The sequence below is a fragment of the Pipistrellus hanaki genome, assembly GCF_964339955.1.
Source record: "Pipistrellus hanaki genome assembly, chromosome: 17".
NCBI lineage: Eukaryota > Metazoa > Chordata > Mammalia > Chiroptera > Vespertilionidae > Pipistrellus > Pipistrellus hanaki.
Genome location: NC_140519.1, coordinates 48,743,280 through 48,762,154, shown reverse-complemented (window position 1 = coordinate 48,762,154; position 18,875 = coordinate 48,743,280). Strand labels below are relative to the sequence as shown.

General features: G+C 51.9%; 1 protein-coding gene and 1 long non-coding RNA gene across 22 annotated transcripts in view; one reads left to right on the top strand and one right to left on the bottom strand.

The window, feature by feature from the left end:
* Positions 1 to 18,875, top strand: part of PTK2 (protein tyrosine kinase 2) — a gene marked incomplete at its 3' end in the record, with an annotated part of 100,853 nt that overhangs the window by 29,978 nt on the left and 52,000 nt on the right. For 20 of the 21 annotated variants that reach the window (XM_084864663.1, XM_084864643.1, XM_084864662.1 and 17 more), the window contains 8 exons: positions 2,670 to 2,836; positions 5,730 to 5,817; positions 12,878 to 12,957; positions 13,713 to 13,775; positions 15,924 to 15,978; positions 16,968 to 17,108; positions 17,296 to 17,373; positions 18,502 to 18,609. In XM_084864663.1, the coding sequence (XP_084720789.1) occupies positions 2,670 to 2,836; positions 5,730 to 5,817; positions 12,878 to 12,957; positions 13,713 to 13,775; positions 15,924 to 15,978; positions 16,968 to 17,108; positions 17,296 to 17,373; positions 18,502 to 18,609 (780 nt within the window). Of the gene's footprint in view, positions 1 to 2,669; positions 2,841 to 5,729; positions 5,818 to 12,877; positions 12,958 to 13,712; positions 13,776 to 15,923; positions 15,979 to 16,967; positions 17,109 to 17,295; positions 17,374 to 18,501; positions 18,610 to 18,875 lie in introns of those variants that run through there. The other variant, XM_084864657.1, reaches the window with a different exon arrangement.
* LOC311612048 overlaps positions 9,827 to 18,875 on the bottom strand; it is a 107,919-nt gene continuing 98,870 nt past the window's right edge. Inside the window, exon 4 of the long non-coding RNA XR_014793202.1 lies at positions 9,827 to 9,837. This is a non-coding gene — a long non-coding RNA (uncharacterized lncRNA). The remainder of the gene's footprint in view (positions 9,838 to 18,875) is intronic.

Here is an 18,875-nt window from a genome sequence, read left to right as displayed (position 1 = left end):
AAAGAGGATAGTTTCTTAAAAGCTGTTGACTGGGCCCTGACTGGCTTGGCTCAGTGGATAGTATCGGCCTACGGATTGAAAGGTCCCAGGTTCGATTCTGGTCAAGGGCATGTACCTTGGTTGCGGGCATATCCCCAGGGGGAGGTGTGCAGGAGGCAGCTGATTGGTGTTTCTCTCTCATCGATGTTTCTAACTCTATCCCTCTCCCTTCCTCTCTGTAAAAAAATCAATTATATATATATAAAAAGCTGTTTACTGTCTACATACCAGACACGGGCCAGGCTCTGGAGATGGAAGAGTCCCTGCTCGTATAGCCCGCAGTCTGTGGGGAGATGCAGCGCAGCAGGTGCCCCTCCAGGCGTTCCCAGAGACGAGGAAGCCCAAGGGGGACCCCTGGGTATGCGCCGGCCTGGGCAGGTGTCCTGTGGACGGTGGGTGAGAGTGGGTGAGCCTGTCTGGTCACTGCTGCTGCTCGGTGGGGCTCCTGTGGGTGCCCCTGAGTCCTGAGGACATGGAGAGCCTGGCCAGGGTCCTGAGGAAGGGCCCCCAGAGACGCTGCGTTTCTCCTGGGGTGCTGATGGTGACCACAGGTGTCAGGAATGGTGTGTGCCCTGCACTTGCACGGTGTCTGGACATGGAAGACAGACATGAACGTAGATGACTAGACAGACGGACAGGATCTGCAGCCCCAGCAGGAGGAGGGAAGGCTGCACACTGAGCTGCTGTGGCAGAGGAGCTGTGCTGCTCAGGGTGGCGGGTGTCAGTGTGCGCTTGGTTGTGAACTGGCAGAGCTGAGGGCACAGACAAAGGCGCCTTTGTGGGAATTTGAAAGAGGCGCCAGCCCGTCCGTGTAGCTCAGGGAGCTGTGTGTTGGCAAGGAGAAGCTGTAGAAGTCGTCTGTGAGAGAATTACTAGAAAAGATGTCCCTTCCTCTAGGCAGACCCCCACCCTGGAGCCTGGGCCCCATGGCTGGGCACCCTCTGGTGGGACACAGCCTGCACCGGCCTTCCTGGCGGCCCTGTCACCAATTCCTGGCCTTGAATCCAAAGCCAGATAGGGCATTTTATGCCTAGCTTGGTTCCACCACCCTTCCTGTCCTGTGAGATTTCTTTAGAAAGCTGTCTTTGACTCTTCCAGCCTGGTCCTTTGTTCCCTCCTTCTGTCTCCCCCGCCCCGCAACCTCCCGTCCCTCCACCCCTCCCTCACACTCTCCTGTGCTGGACACAGAGCTTGTCCGGGACTGAGCAGTCTGCCTGGGCAGTTGGCCACGTGCGGGCACCAGGAGCGCAGCACACGGCCTGCCTCAGTGTGGGCACTCGGGGTCCTCGCCAGTGCTTGTGTGTGACGTTCCTGTCTCATGGAATAGTGTGTGACTTTTAAAATGTGGCTTACATCTTAGGTAAGTTACATGATAGCTTCAGGCAATTGTAAGTTTTTAAAAACCAGTGATTTTCTTTCTTTTTTTAAAAAATATATTTTTATTGATTTCAGAGAGAGAGAGAAACATCAATGATGTGAGAAACTCATTGATTGGCCGCCTCCTGCATGCCTCATACTGAGGATTGAGCCCACAACTCAGACATGTACCCTTGATTGGAATCGAACCCGGGACCCCTCAGTCCATAGGCCAACGCTCTGTCCACTTAGCCAAACCGGCTAGGGCCCAGGGACTTTCTATAATAGACATTTATGTGTTATAGCAGCATCATTTAAAAATTTATTAATGACCTAAAACCATGGTCGGCAAACTGCGGCTTACGAGCCACATGCGGCTCTTTGGCCCCTTGAGTGTGGCTCTTCCACAAAACACCACTGCCTGGGCGAGTCTATGTTGAAGAAGTGGCGTTAGAAGAAGTTTAAGTTTAAAAAATGTGGCTCTCCAAAGAAATTTCAATCTTTGTACTGTTGATATTTGGTTTGTTGGCTAATGAGTTTGCCGACCGCTGGCCTAAAAGATTGGGAAAGTTTCAGGGACTGTGACTAGCACACCCTCACACAAGGGCAGTGGAGGGTTTTGTCATTCTCAGGTGAGTATCCCTGTGTGCCCGTGACTGCCACACGTGTGCCAGGCCTGCTCTTCCCTGTCACAGCCCCAGAAACACCCTTCCCCTCGGACTTCCCGTGGCCGCTTTCCGAGAGACCTTCACCTTCTCTCCCATCCTGGGCTGCAGGTGTGAGAAGCACCAGAGTTGGGGCTCTTTAGTTTGCTGCATATTAGTCTGTGGAGTGTAAATAGAGTGGTTAGGCCCACCTTCCAATAACTTCCCATACATGTCAGTGTGATCAGGAATACCATCTTAATTGTATGTTCCAGTCGTGTGTGTTTAAAAAGGGATCTGAGTTGCAGTGGTCTCCAGCAGTATGCTGTCCTTGTTCAGACAGTGGAACGCCCCGGGGTCTGCTCCTCAGCACCAGCGGAGGGCGGCCGGTGCGAGGGCCGCAGACTCCTGTTAGCCAGCAGAGAAAGGGAAGAGCTCCTTTTTGTTTTAACTCCTCCCTGCTTATAAAAACGCTATTTGGGGGGAAAGAGTCCCAGGTGAAATTCAGTGACTTACTTACCTTGAAACGCCTTTACCAAAGACTCCTGATAAGAAATGAAGAGAAGTTTAGCATTCGCGTTTAGCACATAGCTGTGTGTGTAACGGCTGTTTTTGTGGGGGTGTTTTCAGGGCATCATTCAGAAGATAGTGGACAGCCACAAAGTGAAGCACGTGGCCTGCTACGGATTTCGCCTCAGCCACCTCCGGTCAGAGGAGGTGCACTGGCTGCACTTGGACATGGGCGTCTCCAGCGTGAGGGAGAAGTACGAGCTCGCACACCCGCCGGAGGAGTGGAAGTAAGACCACCCGTGCTTCGTGTCACTCGCGCCGGCCGTTTCTGTGTTCAGTCACGCACACGAGGGAACGCGTTAGCTCTCTGTTCACACTGGTGGTGCTTGCGACCCTGGGCGAAGTTGGCTGGTAACTGTTAACCAGTGACCTGCCCCAACTTCTGTTCAGTCTGCCGTGGGCTCCGCTGACTTCTTCCGCCGTGGTGGTCTGTTGCTGCTCCCGCTTCCCTTGTCTGTGCCGCTCGTTCGGATTCCTCTGACAGCTCCGGCCCGGCCCCCGCGGCCGGTCTGTGGCACCGCTAGTGCGGAGGACTGGATGCGCCCGGGAGGCCACCCCAGTGACCTTGTCACTGGGCTGCATCGCTGGCTCTGTGGCCGGGCTGGGGAATGGATGTTCACAGGGGATTACAGCAGGAGGGCCCGCCTAGTGCCTCGCGCTAAAGACACTGGGCGTGCAGAAGGCCTGGAGGAGTCCCCGCGGCGTGCTTTCCCTGGCTCTCCGGGCGATGGCAGTAGGAGGTCGTACGTCTGACATCACACCGGAGAGAGTGTGGCTTGTGAAGACAGGAACCTGTTTGTCGCCACGCAGGAATAGAGGAGATTGTGATGGAAGCAGACGGTCATGTGGCAGCAAGCTCCATGTGAACATCGCATCAGTTCTACATTTTCAGAGAAAAACACGTTTAGGTTCATAAACCTCTGGTTGAATTAAGTCTTGTGCCAGTTAGAGTTTATTACAAAAAATGACCTGAATTTTCAGATTTATCAAGCAGCATGAACTGAGCTAACAAAACATTATGTGATGACATAGTTTGGTTGGTTTACATCAATGGCTAGTGGAGGTTTGACTTCCAACTGTTTAGTCTGTTAATCAAATGAGTGTTTTAAGACTTAAGACTATCTTCCCCTGTATTGCTTAGTGGTTAGGGCATTGGCCATGCACTGAAGGGTCTTGGGTCCAATTCCCAGTCAAGGGCATGGACCTCGGTTGCAGGCTCTATCACTGGCCCTGACATTTGGGAGGCAACCAGTCAATGTATTTGTTTACATCGATGTTTCTCTGTATCCCTCCCTCCATCCTTTCCACTCTCTAAAAACATAAATGGAAAGAAATATCCTCAGATGAGGATTAACAACAACAACAAAATTAAAAAACCAAACAAGTCAGAATGAGTGAGCTGCAGGAACATGCAACTGTGTGGATGGATCTTAGCCAGACACCACTGTGTGACAGACGTAAGTCCCAGCACAACACACTGCTGCATCCGCTTATTTTTGTTGTGTGATTTTTACCTTCATTTTTTTAAAAAGTAAGTTCCAGAAGATGACATGACATGACATGCTATTATAAAGTTAAAAGCAAAATAAACCTAAAACTACCGTTGGGAAATACCCGTTGGGAAATACCCGCTGGGGAAGGCAACGTGGACATTTAGCTGAAGGGGCAGAGGGCAGGGGGCAGTTTGAGCCCCTGCAGGGGGCGCAGCCTTCCCTGACCCCGTGAGACCCCGAAGGAACTAGGCCTGAGCTGCTTCCTTCCGTCATGGGGTCCCTGGGAGGTGCCAGTTCAGTAGGTGGTATTGGTAGCACCTGAGTCATCCACAAACGTGTAAACTGCGATGCCACACTGAGTTTAGAGTGCAGCAAAAGGTGTTATGCAGTTTTGAGAGGTTTCTGTCAAACAGACTTAAACTTAAAAGTCTTAAATTCTGTTGTATTACTGAGTTCAAGAGATCTTAAAAGATTGACAGCCATAAGGTAGTACGCAGGAACCGCTGGTACGTTTGGAAGTGACACCTTTAAAAACCAGGATGGACTTCTGAATCTGCTGATTCATTAAACGTCACTGGTGCTCCTCACCAGACACTGACAGACAAGGGCCATGCGTTTCTAGTCTGTGCTGGACAGCTGGTCTTTACCAGCCACGCTTACTAACCCAGTTTCGTCATTCATCAAGGACGTGCCAGCTAGAGTCACTGTGTCCTATTGCAGTAAACAAACATCCGTGTGACCAGAATGAACAGGTTAGAGATGCCAGGGAGAGAGGAGAGTGTGGAGCCAGGACACCCCGTGCTGCTGGTGGGAGTGTCAGCTTTTACCTCTGCCTATTCACCGCTTGGTGATGGCAGATAAAGCTACAGTGTGTATTGTTATCACCCAGGAGTGCAGCTCCCGTGGCCACGCAGCAGAAATGTGTACAAGTGCTCCCCAGAATTGGTGCAGGAGCCTTCATTATGGGAGACACACACACACACACACACACACACACACACACGGCGGGGGGTTGGGGGTGGAGAGAGAACAAGAGAGAATGAGAATGAGAGAGAATTCTGGTGAAAACCATTTGTTTCAACCATTCTTGAAGCTTGGCTTCCTGAGCAAACAGATTACCTTTTTTATGCTCAGAGAAGAAGAAAAATGAGCGTTTGGCATTATTCCGAATAGTCAAAAACTGGAAACAACTCAAGTGGCCATCAGCAGTTATGGGCTCAATAGTTGTGTGTGTCACACTTTTTAGCTTTGAGCAAACTTCAGGTGCTACATGTGGGCAAATCTCACGAACATGGTGGTGAATGAAGGAAGCCAGGCACAAAGGCTGTTCCTGTGAGCCCATGGGGTGAAGTCAGCCATGTGGGGTGTGCTCGGGCGCGGCCCCGGCCGCGGTGGACAGTGGCTAAGGGCTGGAGAGGCCCGCTCTGCAGAATTGTGGAGCTGAAGACATGCGCACACTTCTGTGCCGAAAATAAAACATTTATAGATTAATCGATTATATCTTATATTTTAAATATTTCAGATGCCATAATTGGCAATGCCATACACACCATCATATTGAAACTGTAGCGATGAATTGAGGAAATTATTGATTTCTAATTGTTCCATTTTGTGAATTATTTTTTAGATATGAATTGAGAATTCGATATTTGCCAAAAGGATTTCTAAACCAGTTTACTGAAGACAAGCCAACTTTGAACTTCTTCTATCAACAGGTGATTTAATATATTTTTTTCTTTATTTCTCTGAATTTTATTTATTACCTAGCTTTATTTTAAGAATTAGATGAAATCTAACATTTGGGAGAATATAAATTTGTCACTCTTAGCTAGTAAGAACTTAGGAACTTTGGACACTTGGTGCATTTTTGTATGCTTGGACAACTCTAAAAGATGCTGTTATGTGGAGACAGTAAGTCGTAGGTGACACAGCCATTGTTGACCCTCTGATTGCCAGTTTAGTTCACATGCCGAAGTATCAGCACACTCAGCATGCATCTGAATTGGTTGTCAGAGATAACTGTGCCTGTACAACCTCAATAGCCATTTCTATGCTACAGCCAGGATTGACTTTTTTTTTTTTTTTTTTTTTTTTTGAAATTGCAAAGGTCATTGACTCATTAGACTTTATTGTTATTGGCACCAAAGTGTCTCATTAAAAAAAAAAAAAAGAAAATCCCAATCCGCTTGGGGTTTGGATGGGCCAGATGTGATTCTAAAGATCTGCCTAAATCTTCACTGTTATGTCTGTCTCCTGCTTCTGAGACTAGTTTTTCTTTTTTTTTTTTTCTTTTTAAGGCCTCAGCATTACTATTTTATTTTATTTTATTTTATTTTATTTATTTTATTTATTTATTTTTGCCCATTTTTATTTATTTATTTATTTATTTATTTTTTTCAAATCAATCTTTATTGTTCATATTATTACAAACGTTCCTCATTTCTTCCCCCCTCCACCAGGTTCCCACCCCACCCTCCGCCCCCTCCCCATCCCCCATTGTCCTCCTCCATAGGTGCACAGTCTATGTTCAGTCTCTTCCTCCCTCCCTTTCCCCGATAGTAAATCCCTTTTCAGATAGTAAATCTGTTACTTAGCATTATCTCATATCAATAATACCTCCACATGCCCAATGATACACTTCACACAAAAGACATTTCCAAATAGGTCAACCAGCCTCATCCAGGCCCCACCCAAGGCACTTACAGATCAACACCCCAGCGCTATACTAACTCAACACATCCAGATCTAAGCCTTCATCACTTGATTCAGCAGACCCTCAAGTTCCCGCAAAAGTTTCCAGCCATGTCTGAGAGGCAGCCGTGGGCAGGTACAGGCGAGGAGCGAGCTGTTTCGGGCCTGGCTGCTCCGGGCCTGGCCTCTGTTGTTCTGGTTCGTTCCACAACCAGCTGCTCCGGGTCTGGTCACTGCCGCTCCCGACCTAGTTGCTCTGGACTTGGCTGTTGCTGCTACAGGCCTGGCCGCACCCGACCCGGCTGCTCTGGGATCAGTTGCTCCGGTCCCGGCCGCTCCGGGCCTGGCCGCTCCCAGCCTGACAGCCGCTGCTCCGGGCCTGGCTGCTCCCAGCCTGGCAGCCATTGCTCCTGGCCTGGCCGCACCAGACCCGGCTGCTCCGGGCCTGGCCGCTCCCAGCCTGGCAGCCGCTGCTCCTGGCCTGGCCGCACCAGACCCGGCTGTTCCGGGCCTGGCCGCTCCCAGCCTGGCAGCCGCTGCTCCTGGCCTGGCCGCACCAGACCCGGCTGCTCCGGGCCTGGCCGCTCCCAGCCTGGCAGCCGCTGCTCCGGGCCTGGCCGCACCAGACCCGGCTGCTCTGGGCCTGGCCGCTCCCAGCCTGGCAGCCGCTGCTCCGGGCCTGGCCGCACCAGACCCGGCTGCTCCGGGCCTGGCCGCTCCCAGCCTGGCCGCCGCTGCTCCGGGCCTGGCCGCACCAGACCCGGCTGCTCCGGGCCTGGCCGCTCCCAGCCTGGCCGCCGCTGCTCCGGGCCTGGCCGCACCAGACCCGGCTGCTCCGGGCCTGGCCGCTCCCAGCCTGGCAGCCGCTTCTCCAGGCCTGGCCACTCCCAGCCTGGCAGCCACTGCTCCGGGCCTGGCCGCACCAGACCCGGCTGCTCCGGGCCTGGCCGCTCCCAGCCTGGCAGCTGCTGCTCCGGGCCTGGCCGCTCCCAGCCTGGCAGCCACTGCTCCGGGCCTGGCCGCACCAGACCCGGCTGCTCCGGGCCTGGCCGCTCCCAGCCTGGCAGCCGCTGCTCCGGGCCTGGCCGCTCCCAGCCTGGCAGCCGCTGCTCCGGGCCTGGCCGCACCAGACCCGGCTGCTCCGGGCCTGGCCGCTCCCAGCCTGGCAGCCGCTGCTCCGGGCCTGGCCGCACCAGACCCGGCTGCTCCGGGCCTGGCCGCTCCCAGCCTGGCAGCCGCTGCTCCGGGCCTGGCCGCACCAGACCCGGCTGCTCCGGGCCTGGCCGCTCCCAGCCTGGCAGCTGCTGCTCCGGGCCTGGCCGCTCCCAGCCTGGCAGCCGCTGCTCCGGGCCTGGCCGCACCAGACCCGGCTGCTCCGGGCCTGGCCGCTCCCAGCCTGGCAGCCGCTGCTCCGGGCCTGGCCGCACCAGACCCGGCTGCTCCGGGCCTGGCCGCTCCCAGCCTGGCAGCCGCTGCTCCGGGCCTGGCCGCACCAGACCCGGCTGCTCCGGGCCTGGCCGCTCCCAGCCTGGCAGCCGCTGCTCCGGGCCTGGCCGCTCCCAGCCTGGCAGCCGCTGCTCCGGGCCTGGCCACACCAGACCCGGCTGCTCCGGACCTGGCTGCTCCCAGCCTGGCAGCTGCTGCTCCGGGCCTGGCCGCTCCTAGCCTGGCAGCCGCTGCTCCAGGCCTGGCCACACCAGACCCAGCTGCTCTGGGCCTGGCCGCTCCCAGCCTGGCCGCCGCTGCTCCGGGCCTGGCCGCACCCGACCCGGCTGCTCCGAGCCTGGCCGCTCCCAGCCTGGATTCTTCGTGGTTGTCTACTGCTGTTCTGGGCCTGGCTGCTCCCAACCCGGCTGCTCTGGGCCGGGCTTCTCCGGGCCCAGCCACTCCGTGTCTGGGTGTTCCTGGACTGGCCACCCTGGGCTTGGCCGCCTCTGCCTCAGGCCTGGCTGCCACTGCCCCAGGTCTGGCTGCTCCAGTGCTGGCCGTTGATGCTCTTGTTCTGGCTGCTGCTGTTCTGGGGCCTGGCCACTGCTGCTCCGGGCCCAGCTGCCACTGCCTTGTGCCTGGCCACTCTAGGCCTGGTCGCCGCTGTTCCAACATTCTGTCCCTTTTTTCTCTTCTTTTCTTTTTCTTTTTTTTAAAAAAACAACAAAACGCATTTATGTTGCAATGTTGGCTGGTGCGTTGAGTTCTGACTTAGTCTTTGATTTTTTAAGATCTTCTTTGTATTCTTTCTTAAGTAATTTTACTATCATTTGCTCTCACTTGATTTCTTCACATTGAGAACTTCTTTGGTTTCTTCCTCCTTGTCCTGGGAGCTCAGCAGGTTGGCCTGTGGCACCCCTTTGTTCTCCGCGGGCTCCGGCGCTGCTCCAGCCTGTTGCCGGGGTCGGCGCCGCCCAGGAAGCAGCCCCCGTCCTTGGCTCCGTTGCCAGCGCTCAGCAGTCGAAGGCTCAGGGGCACCCCCCCCATTGGGGGCCCTGTCGCCCGGCTCCTTGCTGGCGCCCAGCTGGCCGGTGTCCGGCAGGGGCTCCTGCTCCTCGTCGCGTTCCTCCAGTCTGGAGCTTTCTTTCTCCCTCCCACTAGGGGAGTCCAGGATCAGAGTCAACAGACTGTCCTCTGCGCACAGTGTGCGCGACTCCGGGGGCTCGGCCTTTCGCCGCGCTCCCAGGACTCCACCTCACAGCCCCGTCTCCCCCTGCCCGAGCCTGGGACTGGCCCAGACCTGGAGTTCGGGGAGGTCTGGACTGAGGCTCAGAGCTGCCGCCGGAGGCTTTGTTTCTTCCGGCTAGGGTAATCCAGCATCAGAGTCAACATTCAGTCCTCTGCGCGCCATGTGCGCGCGACTCCGGGGGCCCCGCATTTCGCCGTCCCCCGGGATTGTCTCCCCCTGCCGGAGCCTGGGTCCCCAGGGTCTGGCACATAACTTGGGGCTCAGCGCTGCCGGTTCGGGGGTTCAGCCCAGGCTGGGGGTTCTATTTCCTTCCTGCTAGGGAACGCCAGGCAGCACCCAGCCCTCTCCTCCTCTCCGGCTGCGACCTCTCCGCGCGCGCGTGCGTGCGAGCGCGCAGCATGTCTCCGTACCTTAGGCTTTTTTTCAGCTCCTCTGATTTTCCTTCTGGTTTTCTCCCTCCTTCCTATTGTAGAGTTTTCAGTCAGTCGACTACCTGTAGCTCTGGGCAATGTCCACTCTACATTTTAGTTGTATTCCTTTGAAATTGTTGTGAGCTGCTGCGGCTAGGTGTATACCCGAGCAGCCATCTTGGATCCTCCAGGATTGACTTTTTTATATCAAGAGGAGCTTGCTCTTTACACCTCACGGTATGAGTTAGGCAGTAAATACATGTGGCATAAATGAGCAACACAATTTTATGACCGAATAAGTGTTACTTGTTGGCATTAGTGAACTGTGCCCCTCAAAATGTCTAATGAATATCAGAGACATTTGAACTACAGTTTTGCCACTAAGTGCACTTTTATTTCTTCATCATTTTATTGAGAGGCAGTGTCTCAAAATGACAGCATCCGGGTCCCGTGGGCATGCTGGGTGAGGGGGTGTGCATGGACTCTGGGGCAGTGGCGTGTTTCCTTGTGTTTGTTGTGCCGTCGTTTTGTTGAACTTCACATCTGGGAATCTTGAGGGTCTATAGGGGGAACGGTGAACACCCCTGAGGGTTAACTCTTGTTCATTCTTTCTTTTATCAGGTTAGATAGGAAGGAACTAGGTTTAGATTCTCTCTACCACCATTTCCAGAGAAGCGGAGAGAACGTACAGTACCCTCCCTTACTGCTGGTGTCGATTCTGAAAGCTATCTGTGCTCCATGTCCCTGTGCCCCACGCTCGGGGTGGTGTCTGAGGAAACCTGTGGGTGGAGTGGTGGGTGTGGGTGGCTGACTTACTGGACATCATTCTGTGGGCGCAGTTTCTCTTAAAGATGTCCCAAATGGGACCCCGTGTGAGACGGTGAATGAGTCACTCGGTGTTTTTGACCCATTTTAGGATTTCTGAGAGAGATTAATCAGCACACTCTAAAAATAACTAGAACCTTGTTATAACTTACTCACTGTAGAGCAGGAGTCTATAAAAGTAAGTTTTGACACTAAAGCTAATGGTTCATTATAAAACCAAAAAACTATTACCCTGAAATAGTTTTCCCTTTGCCATATAGTATTTTATTCCTCTTTATCTCTCTGAACTTGTGTTTGTTAAAAGTGTGAATATTTGGTTGGTAACCTTTTGCAAGTAGTGGTGGCCATTGGTTGAAGGGCTACGGCACTGTTTAGTCCAGAAGTATTCGTATTGCCCGGCTGGCATGTCTCAGTGGTTGAGTATCAACCTATGAACCAGGAGGTCATGGTTCCATTCCTAGTCAGAGCACACGCCCAGGTTGCAGGCTCCATCCCCAGCGTGGGGCGAGCAGGAGGCAGCTGATCAGCATTGAGGTTTCTGTTTCTCTCTCCCTCTCTCTTCCTCTCTGAAATCAATAAAAATAGTCATACACACACACACACACACACACGCACACACACATCTGAAATGGTTAGCTCGTAGGATGCCTGGTCTGACATGAAGCTGTCATTGTTTTGTCTACAGATATTTTAAGATTTAAATGAGTATGTCTGTCCCATGGCTCGCAACATTGAATGGAACACCATGACTTAACTGGGTGTAGAAGCTGACCTTGCCGGGGGGCGTGCCTGGTGCGGGCACACTGTTCTGTTGTCCAGTCTTACTTCTGGCTTCTGGGGCTGTGAGGAATTTGCCAGCTGACAGAGTTCAGAAGAGAGCAAAGTGAAACGCAAACTCTTCCATGGGGCCGAAGCATTGAGCTGACATATGGAATAAAGTATGGAGTAATTTAGGGGTAATACTTTCTGTTAGAACCCTAGCTAGTGTGGCTCAGTGGATAAAGTGTTGGCCTGTGGACTAAAGGGCCCCAGGTTTAATACTGGTCAAGGGCATGTTCCTTGGTTGCAGGCTCTTCCCTGGCCAGGCCCTGGTTGGGGTGGTGCAGGGCCAACCAATTGATGTGTTTGTCTCACATCGATGTTTCCAGTCTTTTCCTCTCTTCTAGTCTCTAAAAAATCAATGGGAAAATGCCCTCAGGTGAGGATTAACAAAACCAGAAACGTCCTGTTAGAGATGTGAATGGGTTTTATATTGCACCCTTTGCTGCATTCTATTGCACAGTCAGATGAAAAACTCAAATATAACACATGAATTTGGTTTTGATGAATGAAATAAAGCAAATGATTACATTTTCCCACCTGAAAATAGTGAAAATAGTGTCTTGAAGACAGTCTGTGGTGATGGGTTTTCCTTGACGGGAATTGATACTGTGCTGTGGGGCGGGTGGTGTGCTCCTGGGGAGAGAGGAGCTCTGTTTGGAGGGGAGAGCATTTCCCTTCACTGAGGTTGCCACGGTGCTTCCAGCATCAGCATCCATGCAGGTGCTGAGCCCGTCATGGCCACTGTAAGGAGGCGTATTGCCTGCTTCACCTGGCACGTCCTCCTGCTGAGAGGTGCTCTGCCAGTCGCGTGTACTCGTTGTGGGAAGGCATTTGTGAAATTCTGTTAGCTTCTTCTCTTCACGTGAGATGGTGAGCATGTTTTATTATTTTGCAGATGGATCACAGGTGGTGGGTAGGCGGAAGCTCGACAGTTGCAGAGTTCACTGGATTTTGAAATATGTAGATGTTCCTGGTCTTGCGCTAAGGTCCAAAAATGCTGAAGTTTGAGTTAGGAAATAGGTCCACCGCGAGTTTGTGGGAATGGAGGTCTCCCCTCTGGCTCTCCCTGCTGACAGTGGGGAGGGTGCCGAGCGGCTCGGGGTTACTGTGGTTCTGACGAAGCTTGTTGGTTCTCACTGCAGTCCTGTGTGAGCGCTCATAGGTTACATCAGCTCTTCCTAGGAGGAGAGACTCCGGTTATATTTTTCCTATTCATCTTCATCTCCAGCATCGAGCATCATTATTGACACAGTATGTGCACAGTGTGTAAAGGTAAACATCTATTGAGTGAATAAGTCTAAAATGTATTTTTTTTAAAGCAGCATTGTTTCCCATTCCTTTCACCTGCAGGTGAAGAGTGATTACATGTTAGAGATTGCTGACCAAGTAGACCAGGACATCGCTTTGAAGTTGGGTTGTCTAGAAATACGGTAAGGCTCACTGTACATTGATGTTTTCATTCATCAGTGGTTTTTGTTATTTTGGGAAATTACTCAGATTTTTTCTCCTCATAAAGATTATCAATAAAATATCAAATAAAATGTAGCGACAATTTGCATGTCTGATGCGGTTGCCCTGTGGTGTGGGCACCACCAGAGCGGGTGTGGCTCTGACTGTGTGCGGGCCCTTGAGGGAAGGTGACGTTCAGAAGTAGGGGACGTGGCTGGTCCCTTACAGCTGGAATCTGCGCCTTTTTTCCAGAGAGTCAGACCTGCTTCCCCTTAAAGGGGAAAGAGGCTGTTCAGTAGAAATAGTCTGGGTTGCCCTGGCCGGGTGGCTCAGTTGTTGAGTGTTGTCCTGTGCACTGAAAGGTCACTGGTTCGGTTCCCAGTCAGGGCACATACCCAGATTGCGAGTTCAGCCTCCAGTCAGGATGCGTGCGTGTGGGAGGAAACCAGTCAATGTTTTTCTCTTGTGCTCATGCTCTTCCTGTCCCTTTTTCTCTCTAAAAAATTAATAAAAACATTTTAAAAAAATAGTAAAAATTAAAAAAAAAAAAAAAAGCAGTAGTTACTCCATTGTGCTTCATTAGGATGTGGGGACATGCTGCAAATCAGATTCGTTCTGTATTCGAGTTTATCAGAATGTTTGTGGCTGAGCCACAGGTAGTTAAGTCCCTGCAACCTACAGTTTTTTATCATTGAACAACATACGTGTATAAAACTTCATGTCTTTCTGATTTTAGGCGATCGTACTGGGAGATGCGGGGCAATGCACTAGAGAAGAAGTCTAACTATGAAGTATTAGAGTAAGTATCACACGTTGGAAACGAGCCTTCTAGAAGCAAATATTCAGAACTAGCTCATTCTTCAAATTGTAGTTTTTATTAGTTTATCTTTACTTGAAAGTAAATATTATTTTAAAAATACTAGGAATTAATATAGAAGTTTCTAGAGGGTGTTGGGGTGGGGGGCAGGATTTGATATCTGAGATGGTTGTCTACCCCAAGTTTTGGAGAAGGAGTGTGGGCAGTTGAGGGGCTACTGATCGGGTAGCAGGCTAATCCAGGAGGGGACACCAGCTTTTGTGAAGGCTCAGAAACCGTCACTTTGTTTCGGATAGAACATCTTGCTCTGAGGAGACAGTTGGGTTACTCTTTATATATATATATATATATATATATATATATATATATATATATATATATATATATATGTGTGTGTGTGTGTGTGTGTGTGTGTGTGTGTGTGTGTGTATACATACATATATATATATATATATATATATATATATATATATATATATATATTTTATTGAGTTTTTACAGAGAGGAAGAGAGAGGGATAGAAAGCCAGAAACATTGATGAGAGAGAAACACCGTTCAGCTGCCTCCTGCACACTGCCCACTGGGGATGTGCCCGAAACGAAGGTACATGCCCTTGACCAGAATCGAACCTGGGACCCTTCAGTCCGCAGGCTCTATCCACTGAGCCAAACCGGTTTTGGCACTCTTAGTATTTTTATTCTAAAAATCATCAGATCCAGCTTTAGAGAATGGGAAAAGCATTATCTAGAAATTAAATTTTCAGCCTGGAGTCACATCGGTGCTGCAGATTTGGAAAGATGAGAACTTAGAGAAGTAAACGGCAACCAGGGGCTTCGTGAATGAACAGATAGATGAACCCTGGGAAAGTATGTTATAGAGCCAAGCAAGATGGAGTGAATCCCAGTAAAGAGTGGTCAGGTTGTAGAGGCGAGGGGTAGGCTTTGGGTGTAGGATCAGCCACATGCCCTGGCGTGATTTCTGTATGATGCTGCTGACTTCCATGTGTTTTTAAAATATCTTATGTCCAGTTTATTTGTTTGCTTATGTAATCCTGAACAGAGACCTGTATTTCACTTTTCTCCCTGATCCTTTTGCACATTCCCCCATCTCCTGCCATTCCTTGCCGCGTCCAGGCTTTAGCTCATCTTGCCAGCACATGACTGCCACCTAGTGGCCAAAAGCCCTGGGCACTTGGTCCTCAGAGGAAAAAAGAAAGTCCCTTGCCCATCCACTTTCTTGGCTAGAGTGCTGGAGGCCCTTGGCACTGTGATTGATTTGTAGCTGACCTAAAGAAAGTTAGCGGTTCCAGCTTGTCACACTCGCAGCTTTGGCCTCAGGCAAATCCCTCAGTCTCTTGTTTCCTGGGTCAGCCCGAGGTGGTGAACCTTGACTGAGTCATGGTGTCCCTTAGTCAGAAAGTTCAGTTTAGCCGAAACCGGTTTGGCTCAGCGGTAGAGTGTCGGTCTGCAGACTGAAAGGTCCCAGGTTTGATTCCGGTCAAGGGCATGTACATTGGTTGTGGGCACAACCCCGGTTGGGGATGTGCAAGAGGCAGCTGGTCGATGGTTCTCTCTCATCGACGTTTCTAGCTCTCTATCTCTCTCCCTTCCTCTCTGTAAGAAAAATCAATAAAAATATATTAAAATTAAAAAAAAAATCAGTTTAAAAAAGAACCCGCCTTTAGGATTAACTCACAGTTTAATTTTTAAAACTCCCATAGTATGTTCCCTTTTTTTTAACCTAACCAGGCCCATCTGCAAATACAGCATGGATATTGGAAGAAGAGCAATTTATCTGTGCATTGCCATTCAAAGAGGCAATATTTAAAATGGGTTTCCAGTAAGTGTTAAAAGAACAGAAGGCTTTCTACTTAAACCACATTGCATTGATGTCTTGTGCGTCTGTGTAGATCAGCGGTCGCCAACCATTCGGATCTCGCAGACCACCGGTTGGCAATCGCTTTTCTAGATGATTCCTGCCCTCTCGGGGCCTTGCCGGTGAGCTGGAATGTTGTCCTTCCTTGCTGGGTCGCATGTGCAGAGATAAATAGGTCACGCTCCTGGGCTCTAGCAGTATGTCGCTCTGTTGGTTGACTTGGTGTTGACTGTTACAAATCTTTTTCTATTTCAGGAAAGATGTTGGTTTGAAGCGGTTTTTCCCTCGGAGTTTACTGGATTCTGTCAAGGTAATTAAGAGTTCTGAACCACAGTCAGATGGCCACTTACTCACACCCCCTGTGATACGCGGTTTCCTCCCTCAGTGTGAGTTGTGATGTTGTAGGTACAGCTTTCTGATCCTTACTCTTCAAGAGTGTCAGAAGCTGTCACAGCTGAGTGGACAGGAGACTCAGTAAGTGAGCACCTGACGGTCAAAGGGAGGAGTGCACAGTGTCCCCAGTGAACAGACAGTGACGCGTGGGCACAGGGTAGTGCAGTGCCCAGGGCCGGACCAGGGCCACGGAAGGTGTCCACTCAGCTGGGCTGAGGGAGGCCGGGGGCTCTGCTGTCTGCTGGTTTGAGGAATTGCTCTCCAGTTCCTGTGTGTGCAGAGCACCTGTGTGTGCATAGTTTTCTCAGATTTCTCCATGGAATGCATGGTGGGATTTAACGACTGTCACCATCACACAGCCGTTCCTAGGCCGGGGAGAGAGCTGGGGGGGCAGACCCAGCAGCCTGCGTTCCTACAGACGCCTGCCGTGCTGTGAGCGTCCTCAGCAGGCATGCCCTGATTTCCCAGGCTGGGTCAGGAGTGGGCATTTCTAAGGCTCTGATGGGAGATGCCAAGTCCTTCAGAAAGGCTGCCCTGACTGGCCCCCAGCAATGGGCATGTGAGCACCGCTGCTCCTCACCTGTGCCAGGTCCCCGTCACGGGCAGGGGCGGTTTTCAATGCTCACTCTTTACATGTTCTAATGAGCCAACATTACCTTACACATTTCTGTCTAAGATGGAGCTCGGAGCCACCGAACTGTACACTGGGAAGTGGTGAAGATGGTGTTTCTGTGTGTTTGTATTTTATTATAGCTATTTAAAAAGAAACAGCTCGAGTATGACATTGCAAAGCTGTGACATAGGGGCATTGAGTGGCACGGAAGACCACTTCCTCGAAGTCAGCTGGTGTTGCCGGGCTCTTGACTCACTCTGGACTCTGAGGAGTTTTGTGATTATGTCGTGCAGGCCAAAACACTACGGAAGCTGATCCAGCAGACATTCAGACAGTTTGCCAACCTCAACCGCGAGGAGAGCATCCTGAAGTTCTTCGAGATCCTCTCGCCCGTGTACAGATTCGACAAGGAGTGCTTCAAGTGCGCGCTCGGGGTAAGTGCGGCCGTGGCTGTTCCTTCCTGGATCGATGAGGTTATAAATACTTCATGTCATTGGGTTGGACAGATGGTGGCTGGCTAAGCCAGCCTCCCATTGGCCCTTTAACGTGCCCCGGGCTCTGGATCTAAAATAGCTCTTTTCCTTCCGGTACCTCTGCCTTCACCCATCTCACCTTCAAAAGTCAAGCTGGATTATTTCGGTGGAGCTGGCGATTGGCCCCGAGGAAGGCATCAGCTACCTCACAGACAAGGGCTGCAATGTAAGTCTGCTCCGGGGCATCCCAGCCACTGCTGCACAGGGGTTCCTGCCTGAAAATCAGGTGTGACGTAGGGAGTGGCTGGCTGCAGGCCGAGGGCTGAGCTAAGGAGTGGGGTTCGCTGGGTCTGTGGCACTTGAACACTTGTGGACTGAGCGAGGGAGAAGCCAGCGAGGGAGCTGTGAAAGGGCCGGGGCGGTGGCAGGAACCCCACGGGTGCCGGTCCCCTGGGCCCAGAGGAGGGGTGCCTGGGGGCTGTGCTGCCCAGATGCCAGGGCTGGGGGGCGTGGAGGATACCCAGGGGCATCTCTGAAGTCTCCTGTGCCTGAAAGCAAAGCTGTAAAGACGCTTTGCTGGGGGGGAAGCTGAGTCTGAGTCCTTAGTGATCCAGAATTCCAGCTCCGCCCAGGGGTGTAACCCACGCTTTGGGGCGCACTTGGCAGGAGAAGCTTGTGATGTGCTAAGAGCCAGAGGCCTTAGCCAGGCTGGTGGCTTTCGATAGCGGTGTAGGAATGGACTGCACGCAGAGGAGTCCCTTTGGTGAAACGCTGAGGGCCACCCGGAGAGGCATCCTTAGCCTCTTAAGAAGTTAATTCCGCTGGGAAACTGAGCGCAGGCCCTGGGCCTGTCTGCACGGCAGGTCCTTGGGCTCCGCCCTGGAACTGGAGGTCTCGGGGACTCTTGCAGGCTCGGGATGTGCTGGGAGTGGGTGGGCCCAGCCCCTCCCTGCTCCAACCAGGCATTTCTCACGCCTCCATCTCCCCCTCACTCCCCGGGTGCGAGGAGCCAAGTCAAGGACTCCCTTCTGCTTCCTTCGCCTCTTTGTCTCCTTGCCTGGTACCTGCGTGGCTCGGGGCCAGCATCCGGGGCACTGCCCCTCCTTGGCCATCAGGAGCACAGAGAGCAGGCACGTCCCAGGCCCTGCAGTGAGCAGACGGTTCCGCGGCTCCACCACTGCTCAGGAAGAGGAGCCCCTGGTGCTGCTGGGCCCGTCCCTTCCCCCCCAGACACCCAGAGTCAGGGGAGGGCGTCCTCAGGAGAGTGGGACGGTGGGACTGAGAGCCTCCTGGGGTGCACAGAGTCGTCTTGGATCTGTGGTCGGTCCACAGTGTGTGCCTTTTCTTCCCAAAGCCCACACATCTGGCCGACTTCACTCAAGTGCAGACCATTCAGTATTCCAACAGCGAAGACAAGGACAGGAAAGGGATGCTCCAGCTCAAGATCGCGGGCGCACCCGAGGTACAGAGGCTCACTGTGTCGCGGGGAGATGGAAGTGGGGTGGGGGGGGTATTTTAGAAGCCATGGTGTTTTTAGGGTGTGGTGTCCATCGGTCCTCAGCACTGCTACATTACAAATAATCGTGATTAAATGTCCCAAGAGTAGAACAGGACACAGAGGTTTAAAAATCAATTGAGAGCATCGTTGTGAAGATGATTGAAGATTAATGCGAATTACCAAGGCAATCAACTTTAAAATTGTATAAAATTGTATAAAACACATGTATT